The sequence below is a fragment of the Nesoenas mayeri genome (assembly GCF_963082525.1).
Source record: "Nesoenas mayeri genome assembly, chromosome: 7".
Classification (NCBI taxonomy): domain Eukaryota; kingdom Metazoa; phylum Chordata; class Aves; order Columbiformes; family Columbidae; genus Nesoenas; species Nesoenas mayeri.
Window position 1 is genome coordinate 26,442,574 of NC_137551.1, and position 25,102 is coordinate 26,467,675.

Sequence of the window (25,102 nt, forward strand, 5' to 3'; positions counted from 1 at the left end):
CCACAGTCCTCCTATAACAACGTGTGGCTGCCCACTGGGTGTCTCAAGGCCAGACCCCTTTTAGCACCCTGTCCATGTAGAGCTCCCCGGTGTGCTCCGGGCTCGGGAAGGCTGTTTGGATTGGGAGCTCTGTGGGTGCACTGGGGCGCAGGCTGAGCAGGGATCACAGTAACCAGGTGTGACCAGGTGAATGGGGGATGAGTGCCTGGCTGCTCTAGGGGTGTCAGGGAGGCTGTGGCATGCCAGAGGGTGCTTGTGAACCCCCTTTTTGCCATGCCCAGTTCTGCTCGCGGGGGTGCATTCCACTGGGGGTGCAGGACCAAGGGGCAGCTCCCCACACGGCTCTCCAGCCAGTTCCGCCACTCACAAGATGGCAGACCTGGCGCCATCCCAGGCTCCCTCCCCGGTCCGCCACACTCAAGATGGCAGCTCCCTGAGCACAGCCCCTCCTTGTTCTGCCCTAAGCGACAGCACGCCGAACCAATGGCCAGCCGAGCGGCGCACCGCCCGTCCAATAGGCGACCGACAAGGGCGGGGCCGGGAGCGGGGTGCCCCCTCGGCTCCCGTCCCGGGCCGCAGTCGGGCTGGGGAGGCGGGGAGCGGGGGGTGGGGGGGATGGCGAAGAGGCTCCGCGCCGCCATGGCCTTGCTGCTGTTCCAGGCCCTGCCCGAGGGGCTGCCCGCCAGCGTGGAGCCTGCCCAGGTAGGGGCTGCCCTCGGGGTGCCGCCTGAGGGGGGTCTGTGGCCGTGCCGTGCTGTAGGGCTGTGTCCCTGGGCCGAGGGCGGCTGTGCTGTCCGGGGGGAGGGAGGTTGGCTTTGGGGTGTGGGGTCAGGCTGGGCTGGCAGGGGTGGGAGCCTACATGGGGTGCCAAGAGGCTCTTGGGGCGGGGGGAAGAGGCTCTTGGGGGCCTGCCCGAGGTTTGGGGAGCTCCCTTGGCTTAAGTGAAGCCGGAGGAGATGCAGAGACCCGAGTCTGGCGGTGCCTGTGTGTCGTGGGGATGGAGAGGTGGTTCAGGGATCCAGGCACGGGTGCCAGCGCCTCTTGGAGGTGCTTTGTACAGCAGGGGGGCTGCAGGACGTGAGGAAGGGTGTTGACTAGAGAAGATGGAAAGATGGCTCTAGTGAGGGTGGAAGACTTAAACTGCCAGGTGCCCAGGGGCCTGCGGGTGGAGGTGCATGTGTCTTTTGGGATGGTGGCAAGGAAGAGGGTGGCCTGTGAGGGGACAGGGGTGGAGAAGGTTTCAGATGAGCTGAAGGTTGGCCATGGAGCAGCTGGCCAGAGGACCTGGGTTGGCGGGGAAATGGGACTTGCACAGGCCAGGTGAACTTGTCTTCCCTGGCAGGAACTGTGGTGAGAGGTGCAGTGCAAGTCTCTGTGCAGGGGGAAGGAAGACAAGAGTGTGGTTCAGCTGGGGTGAGGGGAGTTAGGCCTTGCCTTTGTAGACTTTGACTACCCGGTTACTACCTTTTTCATACCTGGAAAGGGTTTTAATGAAGTTGATTCTCTCTTCTTCATCTCTTTACTCTCTTTCCTGACTATGCTGCAATGTGTACTAGTGATATTCTTGGGTCTTCCAGTGTAGACACTCATAGATCTCTCTCACCTTGATCTGTACGCTGTGTCACGTGGAGAGGACTGTACTAGACCAAGGACCTGTGCACAACCTGGATCTTATTGTTCATGGGGTCAAGATGTTTCTTTCACCCTATGTAGAATATAGATCGAATATGATGACTTCTGATCTGATGTGGTGTATTTCTTATAAGGTACAAGTTGTAGTTTCCATTTGTTGAAGGTCTGAACCAGTGAGATGCTGACCTGTGGCTGTAAGTCATTGATGCTGTGTGTTGCACGATACTTAACGTCACACGGGTACAGATGGGGAGTATCCCTTCTGGAAGTCGTCCAGCAAATTCTTCCCAATGCTTCTGCTGGAGGAGATGAGGAATTTGTCTATGACTACAGATGTTATCCCCCTTTTGGATATCCTTTTCAGGTTACTAAGAGCACCAGATCCACTCTAAAAGCTGTGTAATTCCTTGTTGGCAGTGCCATCCCACATCTCCTTCAGCTGCACTGAGGCTAAGTTTGGCCATTGCTCCCTAGGGAGCCAGGTGCAGGATTGTGTTGAACTGTGCGTTTTCCACGTTGTCTCAACTGCCTTTAACAGATAGAAGTCCTAGTGCTTGCTCTGTTTCAGCTGCAGGCTGAGGTATGTAAATTAAGCGTATATAAGCACAATCTCAGGTCCATTTTGCTCTCTGGTTCTTGCGGCATTCCAGCTGTGAGCAGTGGTCAGGTGGTAGGATTATCTCTACAAAAGTTGTGAAAGTCTTCAACCCCATATGTGCTAATAAAAATACCATACCTGCTTTGAAGACTCTGAAAGACGCTTCCTTCCTTGTACAGCTTGTACATTAGTCAAGGAGCAGGTAGGAGAAAGGAATAGGAAGTAGAAAAGGAGGAAAGGAAAAGGGAGGAGGGTGTGAAAGAAATCATACAGCTATGTTGCTTGTGGAATAGTTGCATACGTGACTTGTGGATATCCTCTCCAGTCAGTGCACCAGAAATAATCCTAAAATAATAATAAGTCTTGAGTGGTGCAATACATGAGAGTGTGGGAGAAGAGCTTTGATGGCCTGTGTTTTCTTTAGAGGGCTTAGATACGGATACATCTTTAACTCATTTTCTTTTCATAGTTTATCTATATAAAACTCTCGTGGTTTATTTTAGATCTCAAGTATAGACTCTGTTTGTCAAAAGACTGGTGTTATATTGCTGCATACTAGAGACTGACAGCTACCCACTCAAAAATGACAGTGGTAATGTAGGATCTTGAAAATGAGCATGTAACAAAACTTTGTCTGCTTTGGTGTTGCCTTAGAGCCTGATTTCCTCAGAGCTGATGGGCTTGTAGAGAAGAGCTGCAGTGGGGCACTGCTGGACTTGGAAGGTCTCAGCACCAAGAGGTCCTGTGTTTCTAGCTGAAATCCTGACAGGATTTGCCTCTTGTCCTCTCTCCAGATCATTGCTGCCCTTTCTGCCTCCTGTGACTGTTGCCAGTTCCATGTACCTTGCAGACATCTGCCATTGCTCTGCTGGCTTCTGCTGTTAGGGAGAGCTTGTTGTTCAGGGTCTGTGTCTCCTTGCCTGCAAAAACCGGCCCCCAGACCTGGTGGTCTAAGGCTGGGAGGTGCTGCAGGAAATATGTCCTCTAAATAATTAAGGAGGTGGAGCTGTACTGCCTAGCCGCACTGAACAAACATTCCGGAGAACACACTGTACTCTGCAGGAGGGTCTGATTTTTTCAGGTTAAAATAAGTCCAGGCTGCCTGGGATCTTCAAAGACCTTTCATTTAACTAAGGTTGATTTGGGGTGGTGGATGGAGGAGGATGAAGATAATTTGCTCATCACCATCCTGAGTGCAAGTTTGTCTCCATGACTGTTTATTTCAGTTTCGCTTGTAATCAGAGCACAAAACTCTGTTAACTGGAGTTGAAGTGTCTATCAGTAGATTATGGGCAGAAATATTGCAATTATGTAATAAAATCAGGATAAATGTCACAGGAAGAAGAAATCTAGCCATATACAGTTCTGACTGTAGATGTATAGCCTTAACTGCACTCCTTAGATGGGTGCTCCCCTCTCGGTTTGAGGGAGAAGGAAGTGAGGAAATAAGTCCTTAATATCTTTAAAAATGAACTGGATCAATTTTGTAATGTAGTTTGTCTCTACAGGGCAGAGCAAAGGTTATTTGATCGCCTGAACTATCTGTCAGCTTCCCACGCCTGCAGCTTAATTATCACATAGTTTTCTCAACTGTTGTTTTCTTTAAAAACAAGAGATTGAGTGAATGTTAACTATGTGACAAGTCTGAGGAATCTGTCTTTCTCTAGTAAGGTGGTTTAGAGCCAAACACTGACAGAAGAACGGTCTTCTTAAAGGCCCATTTCATCCCAAATTAGAGAGTTTGGTTGAAGTACTGTGACTTGAGGGATGATTCATCGTATGTGACAAAGAGGACAGACAGCTCTTTGCTTTAAGGAAGAATTCAGCGTGACTGTCGCTGTGGCTAACACCCGCGGAACACCGAGTTTCTGTCCAAGGCTGTGCTGCAGCTGTGACCACAGCTCTGATTGCACCAGTATGGAGTTACTGGGCTTCCTCCAAGAGTGCAGCTGCATTTGGGCCCTTTCAGAGCATCGCTTCAGGTAGTTCGTGAACTGAACAGTAAAGTTTCAATTGTCCTTGTGTAAGAAAGGCTCATCTCCTCATCTGTTAAATGTAAGACAACTTTTTTGATTAAGGTAATCAGCTGCAACAGCACTTCCTTGTCTCCTGAAATTGCATCAGGTCATTCAGGAGGAGAGTTGCTTGTATGACCATAGGATATAGTTCATCTGCCATGACATTTTTGTGACTTTTGTTTTTTGGCTTGCAAATTTCCACAGTTTTGGCAGGAGGCAGCAGAGATCAAAGTACATCCTGTACTTATTCAGGACAGGAACCTCTAAATAACTATGGAGACTGGATTATGGACTACTCGTACTGCAGTGATTATACCACCGTGAACTCCAGTGTCTCATCAGTATAGCACACTTTCTTTCTCTCTGATTAAAACTTTTTTGTTTGTGAGTTGCCTTTACAATTACATGCAATGCTGTGAGAATTCTCCTTGTGCCTCTGCAGCTGTGCAGAAGATGGAAAGCCTGGTCTGAAAGTGTCCAGTGCATCCTGGGGAGGAGTGTGGCAGTTTTCTTCAGGATAGTCAAAGCCACTTTGTGACTGGAACCCGTAATTGCCTTTCTGAGAATTTCCCTGCCGCTCTTCAAATATTAATTAACAAAAATATAACACTATGTTAAGAATAAGCTTGGGCAGCTTTTGTGGAGTTGTGCTACACTGCGGGGGGAACTTGGAAAGCTTCATCTGCCAGAGTTGTTTTGATATGGCTGGGGATTTTTCCATTCTCCGAGACACATGAACCAGGCTGGGTTGGGCCAGGTCAGCCTCATCTGACTGGTGGCAGCATCCAGTACTGGCTGTCCCCAAGCAGTGGCTTTGCTGGGTACCAGGCTGCTGGGCAGCAGGGATCCCACCCAAAGCAGTGATACCACCATCCACCTTCCCAGTGAGACACAAGGATGGATGTGCTCAATGTTTGGCCACAATTCTACAAGAGTTACTCAACCCTGGCTAAAGCACCCATCAACCCCTCACTTCGATTCCCAGAAGTGCTGCTCTCCTCAGCACCTTCAGCCATTGCTTTTCTGCTTGTAAAAGTGGGAGCTGTTCTCTTTTATATAGCTCTGTCAGCCTGTGCTAACCCAACGTTATGTGCAAGTTCACCTTTCTGTGGTATTTGAAAGGCATTAATGTGGCTAACAGTTTGTGTTTCTTTCTAATATGAAAATACATGGAGATCCTCCCAGGTAATGGGCAGTATATTTAGTAAATGCAAACCACCCACCTTGTTGCTTTATGTTTCACATGTGTGTTTTGTTTGTTTTTTCTTCTTTCCTTTAAGTCATATTGGGAGGGTTGGCAGGATTGAGCAGACATTAGCTTGTGGCATTAGTTGGGCTGGTGATCTTCTGACCTAGTTCTCCATCCAGCGTGGTCTGTGCTGTGCCCTTTGGTCGTGGCTGTGCCTACGCACATGTCTCCTTGTCAGGCATGTCCCGCAGTTTTAGTAACGCGAAGCTACACATGGCCTTTTGTTCTGTCTCCTGACAATGTGCATATTTGGTTTGGGGATGTTCCTCTTATCTGAGCTGCCCCGTTTTACAGGATACAGGCTAAGAATTTGCCCTTTCCAGTTGGCTGCATAGCAATCTTCTCAGCTTATTAATGCATTTAACTGGAGACTTTATGGCTGTACACGCTCCTGACTTGCATTTGTTTCAGGGGGTCTGTGAATCCAAAATGACCGGGCAAGCTGCTTCTGCTAGGATTGCACTGTTGTTTGTGCAACGTGGGGGGAAGGACTCGGCATGTCAGAGACATCTCAAAAGCAGTCTCGGAGGCAGGGCCATTAGTCATGGCAGGGCAGAGAGGTTCATTGCACGTTGCAGGACAACGTGGTTGCGCCTGGTTTTGGTCTGTGCTTCCAAGTCGGAAGAAAGCAAACACAGAGTGTGGGATGGTGTTCCCAGATGACTTCACAGAGAGATGCTGATGGGGAAGTCAGGTCCCTCCTCCCCCCTGCTATCTGCTGTGATTAGAAAACCCACAGCTAAGAAGATAGGTTTTGAGATACCAAAACCTGGCCGCTGTGGCAGCTGAGCTCTCACAGTCGATTGCTTGTGTGGCTGAGCTTGTGAACAGTGAACATAACAAATATGCCTGAAATAACAGCTGGCTGGAGACAACAGGCTTGCCAAGCAGGAATTGCATGCCCGTACCTTGCCTGTGACAAGGAGCATGTGTGTTCATGTGGCAGTCACAAATGATGCTTCTCTGTGATTTCACAGGTACAGTTTGACTGCAAAGGAAGGCTTGAGGGGCTGCAGAGACCTGCTGTTTATCTGGACAAGGAGGAACTTGATTCTCCTCTAATGATGTGATTATCAGTGGGATCACTGCCCCCAGTGTTATTTTTAGGTGACCGCTATAGTCTCTGCAATGGCTTGTGAAACTGTAACGGAGCACTTTGCAGGAGGGGTTAGCTGGGTGCAAAGCGAGGAGATGCTGGCAGACCGATGCGGCAGACTGAACCATTTAAGGCCAGTGTGGCTGGTGCTTCCTGGCACGTTGTGCCCTGAGCAACACCTGCAAATAGAAAAGAGAGATTTTATTTCTCCTGGAGACAGCCTGTAGTGCTGGCAGTGCAGTGGCAGCTTGCTAGCTAGTGACCGCTTGAGCATGGAAGAAATTCCCGGTATATCAGGGGCAGAGCTTTTGCCATTCAAAATGCTGCTGGCCTCTTGCTGATGGTGGGTTGTAGAGGTGTAGGTGGGTATGGGGAGCAGCTGCCAGTACTGACAAGCTCAAGGGTGCTCATTTAGCGAGGAAGGAGGACAGGGACCTGGTTTTTTTCCTCAGGGCAGTTCAAGACCTCAGGATCCTGAGTGTGGTCCTTAGCACTAGCAAAGGAATGAGTTCGCCTCAAGGAAGGAAAGATCTGCTAGCAGTAAAGAAAAGGATTTTCCCTTATTTCCTCTTTAATCTTCTGCTTTACTATGAGGTGGAAGTTTAGAAGTAACAGTGGTGATGTGTTTCTATTTAATCTCTGGGTCTGGTGTGTGCAAGGCAGCGATGGAAATTTCAGAGGCAGCTCAAGAACAGAGGTCCACAGGGCTGGTTTTGTTTGGTTGAGGTCTGGGAGGGGTCATGATCAAAGCAAAAACTAACCATATGTTGTCTTTTCTTGAGGCTGAGGGAACTTGTTAAGATGCTGATTTGCCAAAAGTCCTTGAGTGGGACAGAGAGTGACTTTAGCAGGAAAATGAATTTTGTTAATGGAAAGAAGACAGGTCAAAGAAGGAGGTGAGCTTTATATGTTTATCAGTGTCTGTCTCCCCATTAATTAATTTTGAAGCCCCTGGCCAACTAGAACCAAATTTGGTAGGAAGAGACCTCAAAGATGCATAAGATTTCAACGGAATTCCTGAAAACAGATATGCAGAGAGAGATCTTGAAAAAAACAAAAGCCAAACCCAAACAAACAAAAAACCAAACCAAAACAAACAAAAAAAACCCAAACAAAACAACAATAAAAAACCCCAAACAAACAGGGAAACATCACTGAGAAGCTACACTTGCGAGGTTATTAAGCACTGGAAAATTTGTGAGTTGCTCCATTGACTGACTTGATATATGCCCTGGTTTCTGGAAAAGCTTCAGTTGGAGCTCACAGTTCACTAGCCTGCAAAGTCAATCAGCCTTGCAGAACAAATTGACGGGAGGTCAGCTTAACGGAGCTCCCGTGGTTACAGAACTACTTTCATTTTTCTTTTTTGTCTTCTGCTGACTGAACAGCAAATTGAAGGGGAAAAGGCTGATCAGCTGTAGAAACAGTTATGAAGAGTGTTTTGCTAGGAATCTCACCAGCCATCTTGACCTTTGCCTGTGCAAAAGGTATTGAGCGTCGCCTGTTGGAAGTGGGAAGGAAACTCGAACATTAGTGGTGTGCCAGCAGACAGCGGAGGGGCTTTTTAGTGAGGAGAACTGATTTACTCTTTTCTCTTGTGTCCTAGCACACAGATATGAGCAGTAGGTCAAGTACTGTTGTCCACGAGAGACTTTTTTTTATTACTTGATATGGAACTGGGGCTCGTAATCGAGTATAATGCTGTTCAGTCAAATAATGGTGCAATTGTGGCAGCCACACCAGAAGCCTGATAAGGAAAGAGTGTAACAGATGCAGAAATCCTCACCCTTCACAAGCTCTGTATTTCTGACTCTTTGTAATAAACTTTTTATTTGTTAACACTGTATCAGTAGTAGCATGTTTTTTTAACACCTCTTTCTCTGTGTGGGAGCCTCTTTAAATCCCATGTGGTGGATGATGGCCCATGGAAGCTGCATGTCTTCTGCTTCCAGAAGATCAGGCCGTGCCGTTGCATAAAATATCCCCCGTGACAGCCACCCTGCTGGTTGTGGGCAGATCGGTCCCACGGAGCTAGCAACCTGCTGCAAAAGCACTTTTTAGAGCTCTCTGGCTGAGCTAAGCGAGAATTGGGAGTGACTGGTGTGGAATGAAAGGGTTAAACAGTGGCTGGGGTCAGTCTGAGCCGGGAAGCAGGGGAAAGGCTGGAGGAGGTGATGGGCATTGTACAGTGGTGCTGTGAAGACTGGACAAAAAAACCTTTTAAGAAGGCAGCATATCTTCAAGGCCATGATACTGGGCTGATATAATCTCATCCTGTGTATCAATTGTAATTGTATTGGGAAAATTACCAAAAGTGCTCCCCTCCTCCTTCTTGGGGGAGGAGGAAAGACTTTTTTTCAGATATGATCTGAAAGACCTTTCCTCTGTGCTTGGAAAGCATTTAATGCAGCTACCTGAATGCATGTGACGGTCATGACTCATGTCTCGATCCCTAGTGTGATTAATTCATCCTTTCCTTACTGGTTGTCTCATTTGTTCATTTTCAGACCGCTTTTCAAACACTGAATGCTGAAAAGAGGAGGGTTGTGAGAGTATTGTGTTGTCTTCAAATTACCATGTCTTTTTGACTTCTTTTTAGAAGCAGCAAACTTCACAAACAGCTTGCATTTTACTCGCCAGTCTCCTGTGACCTGAGGCTTAGATAAAACAGGCTTGCAGACATCTGTCATTGCTGATTGTCTCCATTTACCAACGCTTAGCACTTGGACTCTAACAAAGCCTGTCTTAAATTGCAGTGTCAAAAATAAGAGCTCTTAATTAATTTTCCTCTCCTGTTCCTAGCTGTATTGTTTTCTCTCTGTCTCATTGTTTTGCTCCGTTTTCCTACCCATCTTATTAGGAAATTTTGGCATCTCACATATTTGATTATTAAATATTGCTCTCATGTTTGTGGCTCATTGTTTTACTGATTTTCTTGCTTTTCTGCTCTGTCCTTGTATCTCTGCCCTTCCCAGGTCTCGCTAGAGTATGTGATAATGCTGAACCACCAGAGAGGGGTTATGCTGTGGAAACAAGAGTCAGGAGTTTTCTTCTCCTTGGGCCCATTTTGTGCTCTTAGGCCCATCCCTTGACTGCCAAGTCCGAGGATCGTCCTCTTATTAAAAGATGAATTCAGGAAGTCTGGAGTGATTTTGCTCTTCACAGTATTGTTTTCCATCCTGAAACCTGTAGTCTGCTTTTTCTAGATGGACTAGCTGAAATAGCAGTCCTCCTTTATTTGCAGCATGCCATGTATTTATTGAGAAGCATTGTGCCAGGAAAACTTTAGATTAAGGGACCATACAAATCTGTTGTTGCCTTATTTCACCTTTGCTGGCATGTAACTTCAGGCTGATATGAAGTGTAAGGGCTTACTGAATTCCTTGCATGGACAAAGACCAGATAAATCTCTCTTTCACAGCCTTTAACAGAGCAGATAAGCTTTGGGGAACAGAAGGTGTTGCACTGATGGCTTCTTGTCTGTGTTGCGTTATCTAGCAGTGCGTAACCAAAACTCTTCTTGCTATGATCCTACTCTAAAAGAGTTTAGAAGCACAACCAAGGGATTAAGTATGTTCAGTGTGTCCTAATAAAAGAGAACTAAATTTATGTATGTAAGCAGCAAACACTTTGGCTTGAGAACATAGAGATCTGCAGGAGAGGAAAACAGCACTAGACAAGATGTTGACAGTGGCCTGGCTGGGTGCTGTGTCACTTGCATCTTCATCTCCTGGAACCAAGCACATGGATGGTGTATTTGTGTCCATGAAACCGCATGTCTTGTGTGAGTGTAATCTGAAGGCTGGGTGAGCTGCTGCTGTTGATGTAGCCATTATCACGCTGATAGTACAGAAAAAGTTAAGTTTACAAATCTGGAAACCTTAAGTTCTAGTGACATTTTACAAGCTGGGACAGAGTCTTAAATAAATGACCCTATATTTTGCTTATTTGTGTCCTTGCTTGAGAGCTCTTTTTACTATTAGCTCTTCTTTCGCACAGGCACTGCCCGCCAACAGTTTTTTGAAGGCACTTTCCTTCAGGATAGAGTGCAAGGTAAAACTTGTCTAGGTTTTAACTAATGTTTTTAAAGAAAGCCCATTGACTGCTTCAGTGTTTGTTGGCTTTTTCCCTGTCCTGCCAGGAGGTATCTTGCATATTCTGCAATGGTGAGGGCTCTTGAGGGTGAAGTGTCTTGATAATTTACTTAACCCAAAAGATTAGTGCAAAGGTAAATGACAGAAAAAAAAAACAAAACAGTTTTCAAAGGAAATTTCTTGGGTTTAGTTTTTGGTTGGTTGGTTTGGGGGTTTTTCTTGAGGGTGAATTTATAAAAAATTATAAAAAACAATGATTTTTAAAAGCCACGGTGTGCTGCTGAGTCTGTGCTTTGACACACCGGTACTTTTTGCAAAATAATTTTTATAAATTCACCCTCAGTTTTTCAGTTCTGATCCTAGCTTACCATATGATAATAAGAAAGTAATTTCACATTTTTCATCTAAAACAGGGACATTAAAATGGTGACTGTACTATGAACTATAGGATTTTTATATCAAAATACTGGGAGATTGTGTGGTACCAGGTGTATAAATACTGTGTAATTTCCCTGTTCAGCTGGAGGTCTGGATGAGAGTCTTCAAGTCTAAATTAGTAATTGTTAACCAAGAAATTCCTGGTTTTCTTCTGCAAGGTTTTGGTCCAAAGGTTTTCAATGCCCTCAAGTACTATGGTCAAACTTTACCTAATTGTTGAGATACAGTTTTATTGTTCTTGGCTTCTTCTGTACTTGGTATGGGGACTGTTGTTCTCTGTCTGGAAGGGATTACTGTAAATAATCAACATGTGAAGACAGACAAGGATCAAGTACCTCGCAAATCGCATATGCTGTATTTACTGCATAGAAAATGAATAGTCCAAGCGAAAGCTTTTCTTTCTTTGCAACTCTCAGTGAACTGGTTCTGTAGTGAAGTCAAGAAGTTGAATTTCTTGTATCATATTTCCCCTTGGAGGCAACAGCACACAGAGATGCAGACTTGGGACTAAACCAGCAGGTTGACCGAGCAGAGCTGCGAGATGAGAGCAAGGTTGCTGAAATGCAAATGCAGGATCTGGAAAGGGAGTACGGAACACAAACTGGTAGTGCAAACTGTTTTGATAGCTGCATTTTGGCTTGAAAAATCCTCAGATGCTTAGAACATGGTAGTCTCTTTTCTAGACCTTTGAACTGCACACCAGTGCAGTGCAGTGCAGAAGTCTTTCCTCCTTTGGGTGGTGGTGAACCTGCCATCCATACCCTGGAGAGTGAAGGGAGAGGCAGCCCAGAGCAGTTCTCCAGCAGGTCCTGTCCATTATGGGATGGCGTTGGGCTGGGCAGGCAGAGTGGCTTCCGAGTGCCCCTGAGATGTGTGCATCAGCACACGAGCTTGCTGTGCTTGCTTTGGCAGCGGGGAATTTGACTGCCCAGCAACCCAGCTGCTGGGAAGGCTCAGACATCTGTTTTAAGTTCTATGCAGGATGGGATACTTTTTATAATACCCAACATTTCTGCAAAGAGGAAGATGATCTGATGTGTGTAAGGAGGACATTTTATATTTGCATGCGAAGAAGACATCCTCCGTTTCCAAACAAGCACGTGTCTTGTATCTCTTGCTATTTTACCTTTCACCTTTCGTTTAGGTGATGAAATGAACCCTCAAGTTTGATTTCCTAGTTCTTCAGTGCTAATCTGCCGCTCTCCCCAAGTGCTTGGGCTTTCCATACAGCAGAAGCCTGTCAGATGATCATTGTGTTCTTCTGCAAAGAGGGAGCAGGCTGCTTCTGCGTGGGTGGTGGGTGTTCATCGTTGCAGTTGTTGCTCTCATTACTTGCTCAGTTTGTGTCAATAACAGCTTTGATCCTCTTATTTAAATGAGATAGTGGGTGTCCTGCAGAAAAGACCTCTTTAAAGTGCCTTGCAAGGTTATGCTGCTACATGATAGTTAATAAAAATTCATAAAACCATACTGGACTGGACACTATGAATGGTTTCCCAAGTACAGTTCTCCATATTGTAGTCTGCAGCAAACACGATTTATGCTCAGTGGATTGACCTCATGTGGACTTGTGTCTGTGTAAGTAGCAGCTGAAATCAGTGGTCTGAGCACTAATTTGCAAGTCACAGACAGTAGGGTATTATTTAGTGAGAATGCTCCACAAGTCTCTTGCTGCAGCATTTTCATTCAAAAGGTCACTTCCGTGAGTTTGTGCGCAGCTGAATTTAATGTTCTTTCTCAGCAAGGCAGACCACACTGGAGAGTGCATAATTATAATAAATACAACTTTGTTCTCAGCTGAAAAATCCATCTGAAATAATTTTTTTCCAGCTCTTCCAAGAAACGCTTTTAGTAAGATAAATAAAAACAATTCTTGCAGATTCCACATTCATTCGGTAGGAATGTTGGTGGGTGTAGGGTGCCTCCACTTAAGTCACTCATCACAGTGCCTTCTGGGCTCTGTCAACTTGCATATTCAATAGCTGGCTAAGGGTAGCATTTGCAGTTTCTTGCAAACCAATTAAAACTAAGTTCATTATTTCTTACTTGGTTTGAATCCCGGTTATTACTTTTGAGTAAAATTGCACTTAACAGCGAGTACAGAGAGTTCAGTTAGACTGTCAACTTGGGCAAACTTTAAACAATGCTTTGATAGGTGCATCTGTTTTTAAGGATGTGTGCATACTCATACAAGCTTTTGTGGCTTTTTTTGGTTGGCACTCTGTGTAGTCACAGCAGATTTGTTTTCTTCTGTCTTCTGTTTTGCAACACTGGAAATACTGAAAAAGTCTCTGCCTAAATACAGAAGGAAAACTAAGAGTTGTGGTTTTTTTTTTTTCCCTTGAGCTTCTAAGCAACTACTTAAACAAAAAAATAAATCCCCTCTTTGCTTTCATCTTTCAAGAGACTGCGGAGAGTGTGAAATTCCCTAACTTCCCTTTCTTTTAATTTTTTTGTCCCAGTTGATGATGGTACTGCTGCTGGTGGAAGCTGAATCTTTGCGTAATTGCTCTGGGTCTGTGAGCAGTTCTGGTTACCTTCGAGGTTTCAGAGGGGCTCTACAGAGTGATCCTTGAGTGTCTTTGTGCTTTCCCTGCAGACATCAGTTTCCTTCTAGATGAGCAGTTTCCAGTCTTCTCTAATCAAAACTGCCACAACCTTTGGTTTGGGAACTACCTGGTAATACTATAGGGTAGGTTGTTGCTGCAAGGTCACTCTTCTGCAGGGCTCTGCTGGCATCTGTGAGGCTGCACGGGAGAAAGGACTTGCATGGCAGCGTCAATGGTAAATAAAATATAACAGAGCCATTCTGCTCTTGCTGTGAATCTGGACAGCTCTGTGCTGTACTGCCTGGCATGAAGAACTGCATGTAAGCACCTCGTGTCTCTCTTGTCCTGTTCCCTTTTCATTTTGGTGAGGAGGTGTGGGTGTCTTTCTAAAAGAAATAAGAGCCTGAGGGGTTGGCAGAGAGAAAGTGGAGGGAGGTCACTGAAATCCAACCACTCAGACTTCATTAAACGGAAGTGATCGTCCTGGGCCTGGGGAGGAGAGGTGGAAGCTCACTTCTACTTCCATTCACAGTCTGTGTGCCAGATTAGATATTCATCTCTCAAGGACTTGATATCTCTTCAAGCCCCAGTGGGTTTCCATTGACACTAGAGAATGATCAAAAGGAGAATATGCTCTCTGTCATCAGACTGTGGGCTTGTACCTTACGGTCACATTCCATATTGATCAGGAGCAGATTTCATCAGCACTTAGATCATGACAATCTGCCTTTTTTTTACTCAAGGTATTCTTTTCTCTCCTTGCTTGTCTCCTTTGTACCTGCCACCACCTTCCTTTTCCTGATGCAAGTCTTTGTGTTCTTTATCTGTTGAAGTGATCAGGATTTGAATACTTGGTACTTGCTAATGAAGCTCCTTTGGCAGTGAGAAGGCCGGGGAAGCTCACTGAAGCTAATTGTTTTTTTAGGATCTCTCTACGCATCCTGGCTCTATGTGCAGACATGGTTTACTTTTGAAAGATTGTCTTGAACTAGAAAATCAGCTCTTGTCCCAGAATGAAAACACACATTCATCAAAACCTGAATTTCACGTGGGCTGTGTAAACATGTAATTTGGGTTAGGTCCGGTCACTGGAAAATCTGCAGTGCTGCTGTCCAGGAAGTTACAGTGCGAGAAACGTGGGGAACTTCACAAAGTCATGTTAACTGTGTCTCCTTGGAGAACTGATTCAGAAATCCTGACCTCTGCATTTCTGCCATGTGCTTTATATGACGCTAGCGATGATGGTCACTTGAGCAATTGCAACATTCTTGTACATGTGTTTGCATGACACTACAAACTGTGGAAAGAATAATGTGCTACTTCCCGAACCGCTTCCCAGAGGTTCTCACTCTGCCCCAGCACATGAGCCAACACTCTGTCAAAGCGCTGTCTGCTTTGATCCAGGCCATGTTTCCTATGGTCAAATCACAGAAACCTTTTGCCAGGGGTCTGTTTGAATTTCTAGGGATGATGGCTGGGGCACTCTCTGGCACTTCTGCTCTTTGCCAAGCCACCATCCGTGTAAGGTTTTAGGCTGACCTGGGTACCCTGTTCCTTATCCCCATCCGCTAAAGGTTTCCTGTGTGAGATGCTGGTTTTACGCGCTTCTTTATCAACTCTGGCAATAGTTGCAAATTAAATGTTGCTCAATATTTTCAACATGATCTTGGGATGACTGCTGATTCCCTCAACCTCTTGTTTTGTTTTAGAATTTCTAATCCCATTTTTTATGACTAAGTTCAGTTGCGTGGTTTCCACAGGGAGGATTAGGGTTTACTGCCATAGGTACGTCATTCTGCCTTTGAAGCTGCTTGCTCATGCTTTCCTTGGCAAGCTCTGGCAGACACACTTAGCAACAACAGAGATCGTATCTTTTTGAAGCTGCAAAAGGGTTAATCAGAAGCACATTTTTCAGACCAAGTTGCTTAGCCTTACAAGCTTTTACTGTGATGGTTTTGGATACTTTTGGAAGATTTATCACCAGCCTTTGTAATTTATATTAAATTTTTCTTTCTCAAAATTGTTTTAATGCTATGTGTGATATTATTAAAATTAAATGAGATAAGCAACTTCTCTCAGCAAGCCTTAAATTGCACACCCTTGGGTGCAAACTGGAGAATGTAACTGTCTTCATGGGGATGGCGTAAGATTTTTGGCTGGTGTGGTCCAGGTGGCTGAATGAGCGTAGGACATTTGAAGTACATCTGTAGCTTCAAAACAAATCCAACAAAAGGCCTTGCATCCCCCAGGCAGGCAGATAGCTGTCTGTACAGATGCTTTTTCTCTAGAGCCCCTTTGTAGAAATGGTCACAGTTGTGGCTGATGTGCAGGGAAAGCAGCCGATTGCTCTTCAAGGGAGTGTTATTCTTCATCAGGGAGATTAAAGGTATTGCTATTGATCGGGAGATTTCTTTGTGTGGAGACTCTCTAATGAAATGGAGCACCTGCATGTATGCAGTACTTCTTTAAAAATGTTAAACAGGATCTACCCTCTGATGGGAATCATTAACAGTGCTTTTGGCTCTATCTGCCTCTCTGGCAGATGTACCATTGTGAAATCTTTACAAGCTAATAAAATATTAGAGGGTGCTTCACTTCAAGAGGAAACTTGATGGCTGCTTTCAGCCGATGCCTCTTTGAAACCAGGTGAGAAACTCGGTTGCCTCATCGGGACTGGCACCCACCTCTGCTGGCAGAGCACCAGGGCGGTGATGCAAGGCCCACGGATTGCAAGGAGCCTGAATAGTTCCTGTAGGACAGGGGTTAGGTGCCAGGCTCTGCATATTCAGTGCAATGTAGTTGATGCACAGATCATGAAAATCTTGGTTTTAATACACTGACTCAAAGTGGAGGTATTTGTACTTTTTTATCCAAACTGTGTCTTGATTTTTAGTGCATTTGTAAAAATACGAGGGAGGCTTTTTGGACTTGCTGTGTTTAACCCAGCCTAGCAGTGAACATTGAGCTTTGCAAGTTGTGGCTTTTATTACAAAGTTATGTGTTGTGTGCTTGCAATATAAGGATCTTCCAGAAACTCACAGGAATCTGATGACTGGTCTTTATATTTTTCTTGCTTGTTAAAATTGCACAAATCTAGAATCCTTTATATGCGAAGATTTCATTTATCTAAAGCTTTTATTTTCTTCCCAGCAAGTATCATCTACTGGTATTTAAGTATTTGCTGATGCAAGTCTCTGTGATCACAGATAGTTACTATCAAGTGTCACATCATTAGGTCACCAGTTCAAATCTAGTCCAAAGTGGTAATGGGTGTTTTTATACTCCTAATGTCTTTCAGGATTTACGTTTTGTCGTTTAAACTAAAAATAGAGAATTTGCTATTCAGAATTATGGATTCAAGTGGAGAATAAAGACCAGAACCAGGTTTTTCTATAGCAAATACTCCTGTTCCGCTTGTGTTAGTGTCTGTATATGCTTGTCAGCATATATGGTGTTTTAGAAGGAGTAAAAGTAGCATCCTCCCAGAGGAGCGTGTGGTTTGCTGCAGAAGATGTACCAGAGAAAGGTGACCTTGCGTCGCAGAGAATGTATGCATTACTCAAGTCTGGTATTTTGGTGTGCTTTCCTATGACTTTTAAATTGAGAGCCTTTGAAGAAAGTATAGGAAGACACAGACTTTGAAGAGAAAGAAATTTTGATATTGGAAATGCAAGGAGAGGATTTTGAATGGCAGCAGAAACACTTTTGGATGAAGTATTCAAATTCTTTCAGGCAGCTGCTCTCTTAAAGCATGATGGTTAGTTGGCTGACGTTTCTTCCAGTGTTCATGTCAGAATGTTTGTATAAAGCTTCACTTCCAAATCTCACCTCTGATCTGAGGTTTCTGGTCAAGAAGCGTGGACTTCGGTTTAGAATAAAATGCAGTACTTATGGTAACTCATCAGACTGTTCATTCCCCAGTCTGTGGAGAGCTGGAAACGGTTCAGTTCAGCTGCACAGGCTTTCAGAGCTTTGCGGTTCCTTCCTGTCAACTCGTTATTCTAAAGCTGGGAAATCCTTGCAATCTCTTTGAGATGTGCTGGGATGTGGAAAGCCTCCTGTATCCCGGCAGCCAGGGGCTGACCCCTTGTGTGCTGGGATCTGCCTGCAGCTGCCTCTTCCAGCCTTTCCCTGAGTGTTTCTGAGTGCTCTGGCTTGTTTCAGGGACCACCTTGGCAGCTCATCAGGAATCAGCTGCAGTCATTCAGGAAAGAAGTTGAAGATACTGAAGTATGAATTCTGGTGTCCTGGTGGTTAGAATCTGTTAGCAGAGACCTCAAGATGTGCAGAAGAGAGACGTGAAAGCCAGTACAAGTGTTCTCTTTCTTGTGCTCCAGAGTGGAGAAACTAGGATCTGAGTTGGCTTCCCCACCCCAAAGGCTGTCACATAGCTTCCCATCCATCATGTGCCATGGAGGTATAAAACATATTAACGAGGTATGGAGACAGGAGAAAAATATATTGAATTGCATTTTGAAAAATGCACATAGAACTTGAGTTATCACTGTGGCACTTTGTGAAAGGGATTCCAGTCCTATGGGTCTTAAAAATAGGTTTTCATAGGCATGTAGTCTGTAACAAGTCTTCAGTTGTGTGGAGTTCTGATTTCTTGGCACTTTAAGAGAAATTATGAGATCATTCCTTTTCATTCCTGATGCCAGTTACTGCCTCGATTTTCCTGGTTATCTTAGGGACTGTTGGCAATATATTTATTACTTCCTAGTTAGAATATTTTGTTACAATCAAATATGTCAGAAGCATTGAGCACATATTTCTACCTCTTTTTTTTTTTTTTTTCCCCTTGATGCTGATTTGCTTTCTAAAGGCAGCATTGAAGTTATGGCTTAGCAAAGGAATGCCAGCCACTAAACAACTTCTGTCTGTATTTTAAGTCTCTGATTGCTTTTTGGCTTGTAGCTGTGATTTCAGCCAGAAGCAGTATGTAGCTAGGAATCTATAAATTATCATCCTTGTTTTTGCTGGAGACTAAAAGGGAAAAGTTACTGAAGTGCAAAGGAAACCTCTTTTTTTTTAAGCTGAGTCATGGCAAGATGGGCAAGTCACAAGGGAAAATTTAAATCTGCTGTTTACTTACTATAGTTAACAACGAAATCTGCCCTTTGCAGATAGTTATTAGAGTGAATAATACTTTTAGTCTCCTTGTTATTGTGGAAGAGTAAAAGAAATTACAGTTATCTTTTTTTGTTTTTTAATATGTATTTGGTCTAGGACAGGGCTAAATAAAAGGAAGGTGCCATATTTTTACCAATAATTCTCTGGAGATTTGCCCTAAAAATACGGTTATCATCAACAATTGCTAGTTTTCACAAATGAGATAACTTTGTATTGGTTTTCCCTCATTACAGGCAAAAACCAAAATAATGGGATGTCCATTTCTGGAATCTGTAATCTTTTACTTAGGTATGAATTCTGGTTGATTTCAATACATATACAAACAGGAATACAGTGAACTAGCATGAAAAAACATGTCCAATCTTTTGCACAGTGTAAAATAATAGATGTTATCTATAAATATTAGTGACTCTGACTCCACTTCTGATATGATAAATTCCATTCTTATTCTGCTGATGGAAAATAAAATAAAACAGTGAATGTCAAGTCCAATACAGTTTGAAAATGGACCACAAGTTATTTGGGAGTTCCAATTCTGTCTTATATAAAGGCCATCATTTGTCTTGCAAAAAACCCCAGCTAATGTTAAAAAAGTGTTATCTTTTTGAAAACAGATTAAATAGATTGCAGCAGGGAGTAAGGATAAACTCAGGAGGCAGGCAGGTGTCGAGCATGGCTGAACAGGACTGTGAAGAATAAAGACAGAACCTCTTTCCCCTCTCTTTTCAGGCTGTAAGTAGGACCAGAGAACACCACCTTTCATGAGGGTTGCGCAGGCTTTTCATACCCCTCTGGTGTGTGTGTAGTGCCTTAATATTGAGTCTTGGTGCTAGGTTTTCATGACACATACCGTGGGCTGCGTGGAGTGAAGCTGCAGGTTGTCAGCAGCCCCCAGGCATGCCTTTTCCACTCCCGGAGTCCAAGGAGTATTTAGATATCACTAAGATTTGATGTAGGTCAAATTGAGCACGAGAATATTGGGGTGTCCCTGTGCAAGGTTCTGTCATGCTGCCAGAGGTGCTGTGCTGAACTGCTGCATGCAATGAAGGACCTTTTGTGATTGCAGTGATCAAGATAGTACCACGGGTGTGTTCCTCATCCAAGGGGAAAAGTGAGGTCAGTAGGAATGAATGTTGTGCTGCAGCTCAGACTGGAAAAGAGATACTTTGGTGTCCTGAGAAAAGTATGTCTCTGACTTCTGCTTTGGGGCATTCAGTCTAACGTGGCAGTCTTAATGTTGCGTGGTAGGTGACTTTCTTGTCTTCCTTGTTGCGCTGCCCTACTTGTTCAGGTGGAGACCAGTTCTGTACTTTGCCCTCTGTTTTCTCCTCTGGCAGAGGGTGTCTTCTGATGTCCCAGTACATGCACTTCAGCCTTGCTTGCTGTCTCCTCTTGGCTCAGAATTACCTGCTGTGTTGCTCCTTGTAGATGGGACCAGGTGTCCCACCCTTCAGAAAGCTGTAGGCCTGGTTTCAGGTCACCTCCACAGGTCTTCTGGATGTGATACATAGCATGGGAGCCATTCAGATGTTGGGCTTTCAGATATTTGGATATTGTGGTGGGAATGAAGGCAATGAGGAAAGCAGCAGACAGGAAAATCTTCCTGTCTGCTGCATCTGCCAGCAGCCCTGGAGGAATTAAACTGAGATGTTCTCTTAACTCTTCAACTTTTTGGGTAAGGTCTGCCTGTTAGTTCAATGAGTGAGTTATTTTATGTCTCGAAATGTGTGCAGAAGTGGGTTAGCTACATATACTTCTCTCAAAAACTCAGAGAAGAGAATGTTTGCATTCTCACAATTTCTCACATTTTCTATACTGACACAATGACATTCCTTGTAAATTGAAGGCGAAACATAATGATCTTTCCTTTTTGGTCTTGCTTATGAATTGTATCTCTGATCAAAGGATATCAACAAAATCATTTTCTTCTTGGTTTTACAAATTTGGCTTAAAAAAACCCCACAACTCTACTTAAAACTTGGCAAACACTACGTTAGTATGTGAACAGTGGGGACGGGATAGGGGAAATCACTTGGCTGTTGAAAAACTACATATGGTAGATCACATGGAGCTTTCAGTGTTTTATTTATAATTCTGCAAAGGCCTCTTCTAATTTGAAAAATAGCAAACAGCTAGATTTTTCCATGGATATTTTTAATACAAATATTAACTTCACAGATTGTAACACTCTTTCCTCCTTAAACACTTTTTTTTAGCCTTCAGGATGTATAATTGAGTAAACTAATATTGCAAAGAAAACCTTAACTCCTGCGGCATTTGGCTTTTAAAACTCTAATTGTGAAGCCATAAGAGATGTTCTGTTTTCATTTAGCAAATATATACTGAATTTCCAGAAAGGTAACTTGATTTACAATAAGCATACCCCGTGGTGACCATATGCTTTTCATGTTTGTCTTATAATGAAGGATTAGAGTATTTATTTCGAAATCTTTTCCAGAAGAACACGAGTTTAAACCATTAAGTAATGATAAGGTAAGAACTGAAGCTGGATTTTCAGACTTGGCTATGTATGTGAACAGATGTTTCCAAACACAAGTCCTTGGAATTATTTTTCTAGCTAATAATGCAACAGTGAGCTTTATGTTAGCTTCATTCTGGGCAGTGTTTTGCTGAAATCGATGTAAGGTAACCATGTTATGTGAAATTGCTTGAACAAAGCTACAGAAAGAGCGATAGAAGTGGTTGGCCTGAGAGGCTCTAGCATTCTCCTTCTGCTCAAATTCCTGAACATGGTTAACTCTTTGCAGAATGGCATTTAAGGTTACATTTGGAGTCATTAGGTTATAAACAGCCCACAAAATATTTTACATACTTCCTTGTTAATATTCCTCTGAAGATCAAGATTCCCTGGGGAGAAATGAGAATATGCACCAAAAACATTCTCAGTTCTTGAGGTTTATCCACAACTTCCTAGATCACTAAAGATCAACTGTCTCAAGGAGAAATTATTACAAAACAAATTTTGATGCAGCTCTCAGAGTCCTTATATGTGGGGGGGATATACTGGGTAATGCGCTTTCTTTTAGTTGTCAGATATTCATATTTTTGCTGGCTGGCTGAGATGTAGATCGAGATTGGAAAATCCTTCTGACTTGAATTTGGTAAATTGATATGAACCTTCCTTCATATTCAAGAATGCTTTTGAGTCTCAGATTGTGCTGAGAAAAGGCATGGCAGAAGTGTTTAGATCTTGACAGAATGTCTCAATCTCTGCTACTGAATAGAGAGAGAAGTCCTTTCATTTCTGTTTCTCAGTAAGTCTTATGGGAGGGAAGTTCTTGACCCCTCTTGAAGACGCCAGAATGTCTCTGAGATCTGACCCACCATGTAATTTTTTTTTTGCAAAGAATAAATCCATCTCTACTGTGAAGAAGTGGCTGTTTTGTGCTCAGCACAATCCATGCAAACCAGGGTCTGTGGGGGCACTCTGTTGTACTTGTAAGAATGGTCTTGTCTTGTTCTGGCTGTAGCGTTTACTGCCTTAACTGGATGTTTGACATCTGCAGTGGTGCATCAACAGCCTGTGTGCCCGTGCTCGTCGCTCCTGTGGTCAGCCGGCCTAGGGCAACACTCTGGAATAAAACAAAACCTCTTGACCACCAGCTTGTCCTTCAGAAATGAATTTTTTTTGCAGATTCCACTGTTACTTTGCAAAACATTGGGGTTTATAGACCTGGCAGGAAGGCTTTGGCAGAGTTACCACGTTACAGCAGGCTAGGGCTCTCTGTCATACCCCTGTCTCAAGTGGTGTTTCTCATACCCAAGTATGCAACTCACAAGTGACATCCTTGGCATCTCTGTGTATCCAGTTTCTTCCAGCTCATCTAGACGATGGGCAAAAAGTGGAGGACCTGCATGAGAACCTGGGGAGAGCTGCTGTGAGCAGCAGGCACTTGGACCTAGTTGAATTTTATAGGTTGTGGGAGCCACTGGCGCATCTTTCTGCTACTCAGGAGTTTAGGAAGGAGCATTTTCCATGTGTTTGCTGAGTCTTTGGAGGCCTGGCTATCCCTCAGGGTGGTTGGAAAGCTGGTTACGGACAATTTGACAGCAGCACTTTCCGCTAATGAGGAAACAGCAGGGTTGTGCTTCCTCCAGCCCGCCGTGAAAGGAGAAGTACAGAGACTCAGCTGCTCAGAGCTACACGGCTATAGAGCATAATAGTAGCTTCACGACTTTTCTCTAACTACACAGCTCAAGCATAGGCTAACTGCATGTTAGAGAACTACAGCTTGTCCAGCGTGCTTGATTGGTAGTGAAGCTGCTTAATTCACTTCTGTTACTGATCTGGTTTTCAAATCAAATCCTTCAAGCATCTCTAAGGGTGGCAGACACGCTGCCACTGGTTCTGCCGGCTTACTTTGGCAGATTCAAGTTCCATTTCACTAATAAGTTTGTACATTCACAAAAGATTGCTTTTTTGATTGCAACTTTGCTTTGAATTTCCCAAGAATTTGGGGACATTTTTTATGGTCGCTTATTTTTCCTCATGGTGACTTCAACTCAGTGTGAGTTCAGACTTCAATAAATAGTCCAGTGTGTGCTGACACTCTAAAAGATAGTGTCATGCTGACAGTTTATGCTAAACTCTTTCCACAAATAGGGTATATGTTTTTAGAAGTCTTAACATTTTTCTTTCTCATGCCAGACCTGCATATTAAAGGGATCCTGAAATTATTATTATTAATCTTCATTATTTTTTGCTGATGTTAAAATAATCTATTAAATACAGTCATTTGAAACTGAATGGACAGTAAAGATTTTACTGCTTGTGTAGTTCATCTTTGGTGTAAGAATTGTATTGCAGCTAACAAGGAACACAAAGGTTTAAGAAAAGGTTTTGCAAATAGATGTATTGAGGGGAAAAAAAGAAGAAAATGTGCAAATCCCTGGTTGTAATTCTATACACATTAAAATGAGTACTACATGTAAAGGGGTCAAATTAAAGGAAAACTATAAGGAAGAGAAAGTTAGAAAATGGTGACGTGCTTCAGTCTCTAGTGAAGTACGAGAATAATAAATCCCTGAAGGTTTTGTCAGCACCAGGAAATGAGCAGCGTGGATTTATCAGGAACAACCTCATGGGGGATGCGGGGAATTAATTTAGTTGATTCAATGGATGTTTTACAGCCCAACCTGAATGAGGGAGCACACGGGTTATGGGATACTGAGTAGGAAATCTGTGTTCAGGATGAAATAGTAATATAGTAGGTTCATTAAGTGCCTGGACTGTACACTGAGGAGCAGTTTGTGGTGGTGACTGGGGTTCTGGAGAGGTTTGTTCTGCCTCTGTGCCAACAGTTTGGGAGACAGAGAGCACCTGAGATGCGGATGGAGGGTTGTGTGCACTTTTTAAGACAGGAAGTGTCCTATACAGGTATATTGTAATACTCCATGCTAGGAAGTAATGTGCACCATTTTGGATCCCGCATTTTATGATGGGCTTAAGTTGCAGACTGAGTAGAGCAGTAAAACTGTGATTTAATCCTTGTAGTCTATGGAAAGACTTATTTTGTCTTCTGAAAACAGTTTATAGAGGAATGCAACAATTTTCCAGGTGAGCTAAGTTAAGAAGATGACTCTTACCAGTTGTTTTGTTTTAAGCGGAGAAGGAATTATTGCTTTATCTTGTACTAAGGCCTGAATTAATGGAAAAGAACATCCTAATTTTTAAAAGAGCATTGAGCACAGGAACACTTTGCCTTTTGAGGCAGTGGGAACACTAGTGATTGGAGTCATCTTAAGAAGAGATGAGAGAAATGTTGATGCTTTAGGTGCAGTGAATGGTCCCAGAGTAGTTTGACAGGGTGACCCCTTGAGCAGCCCGTTCAGCCTGCTGCCCTCTGGGTTCGCATCGTTCATCTTCCAACAGCCCTGATGTCTGAAGCCTGTTAAGGAACAAGTGTAATTAAAGCCGTAATTAAATCCTGCTCACAGATGTTGCTGTCCATCCCTAAATTCTTTATGTATTTTTACCTAGAAGATGTCGCTTTCAATGGGCTGATGACTTTACAAATGCAGGTTGGGTCTCTGCAATGAAATCAGTGGGCAGTTTTCTCACTTGTTTCCAGGAAAAGGAGGGTTGGTCCTGGTTTTCCAACGGAGATGATGAGAATTCCTACTTCCCAAACTACCTGTTTCAGCGGAAAAATACTACTGTAGGAGCCTACGATATGTCAGAAGTGAGTATTTCTAAAAACTGATCATATTTCCTTGCCTTAGAGTTTCTTCATTCAACAGTTACCCACAGTTTTTTGAGCTGAGTGCTGAGGAT

At 43.7% G+C, this 25,102-nt stretch overlaps 1 protein-coding gene across 4 annotated transcripts in view; it reads left to right on the plus strand.

The window, feature by feature from the left end:
• Window positions 1–615: 615 nt before the first annotated feature.
• Window positions 616–25,102, plus strand: part of WBP1L (WW domain binding protein 1 like) — a gene marked incomplete at its 5' end in the record, with an annotated part of 59,162 nt that continues 34,675 nt past the window's right edge. For 2 of the 4 annotated variants that reach the window (XM_080347649.1, XM_080347650.1), the window contains 2 exons: window positions 7,367–7,489; window positions 24,900–25,010. Coding sequence is in view for 2 of the 4 variants with exons in the window: in XM_080347647.1 (XP_080203773.1) it covers window positions 640–702; window positions 24,900–25,010 (174 nt within the window). Of the gene's footprint in view, window positions 703–7,366; window positions 7,490–24,899; window positions 25,011–25,102 lie in introns of those variants that run through there. The other 2 variants (XM_080347647.1, XM_080347648.1) reach the window with 2 other exon arrangements.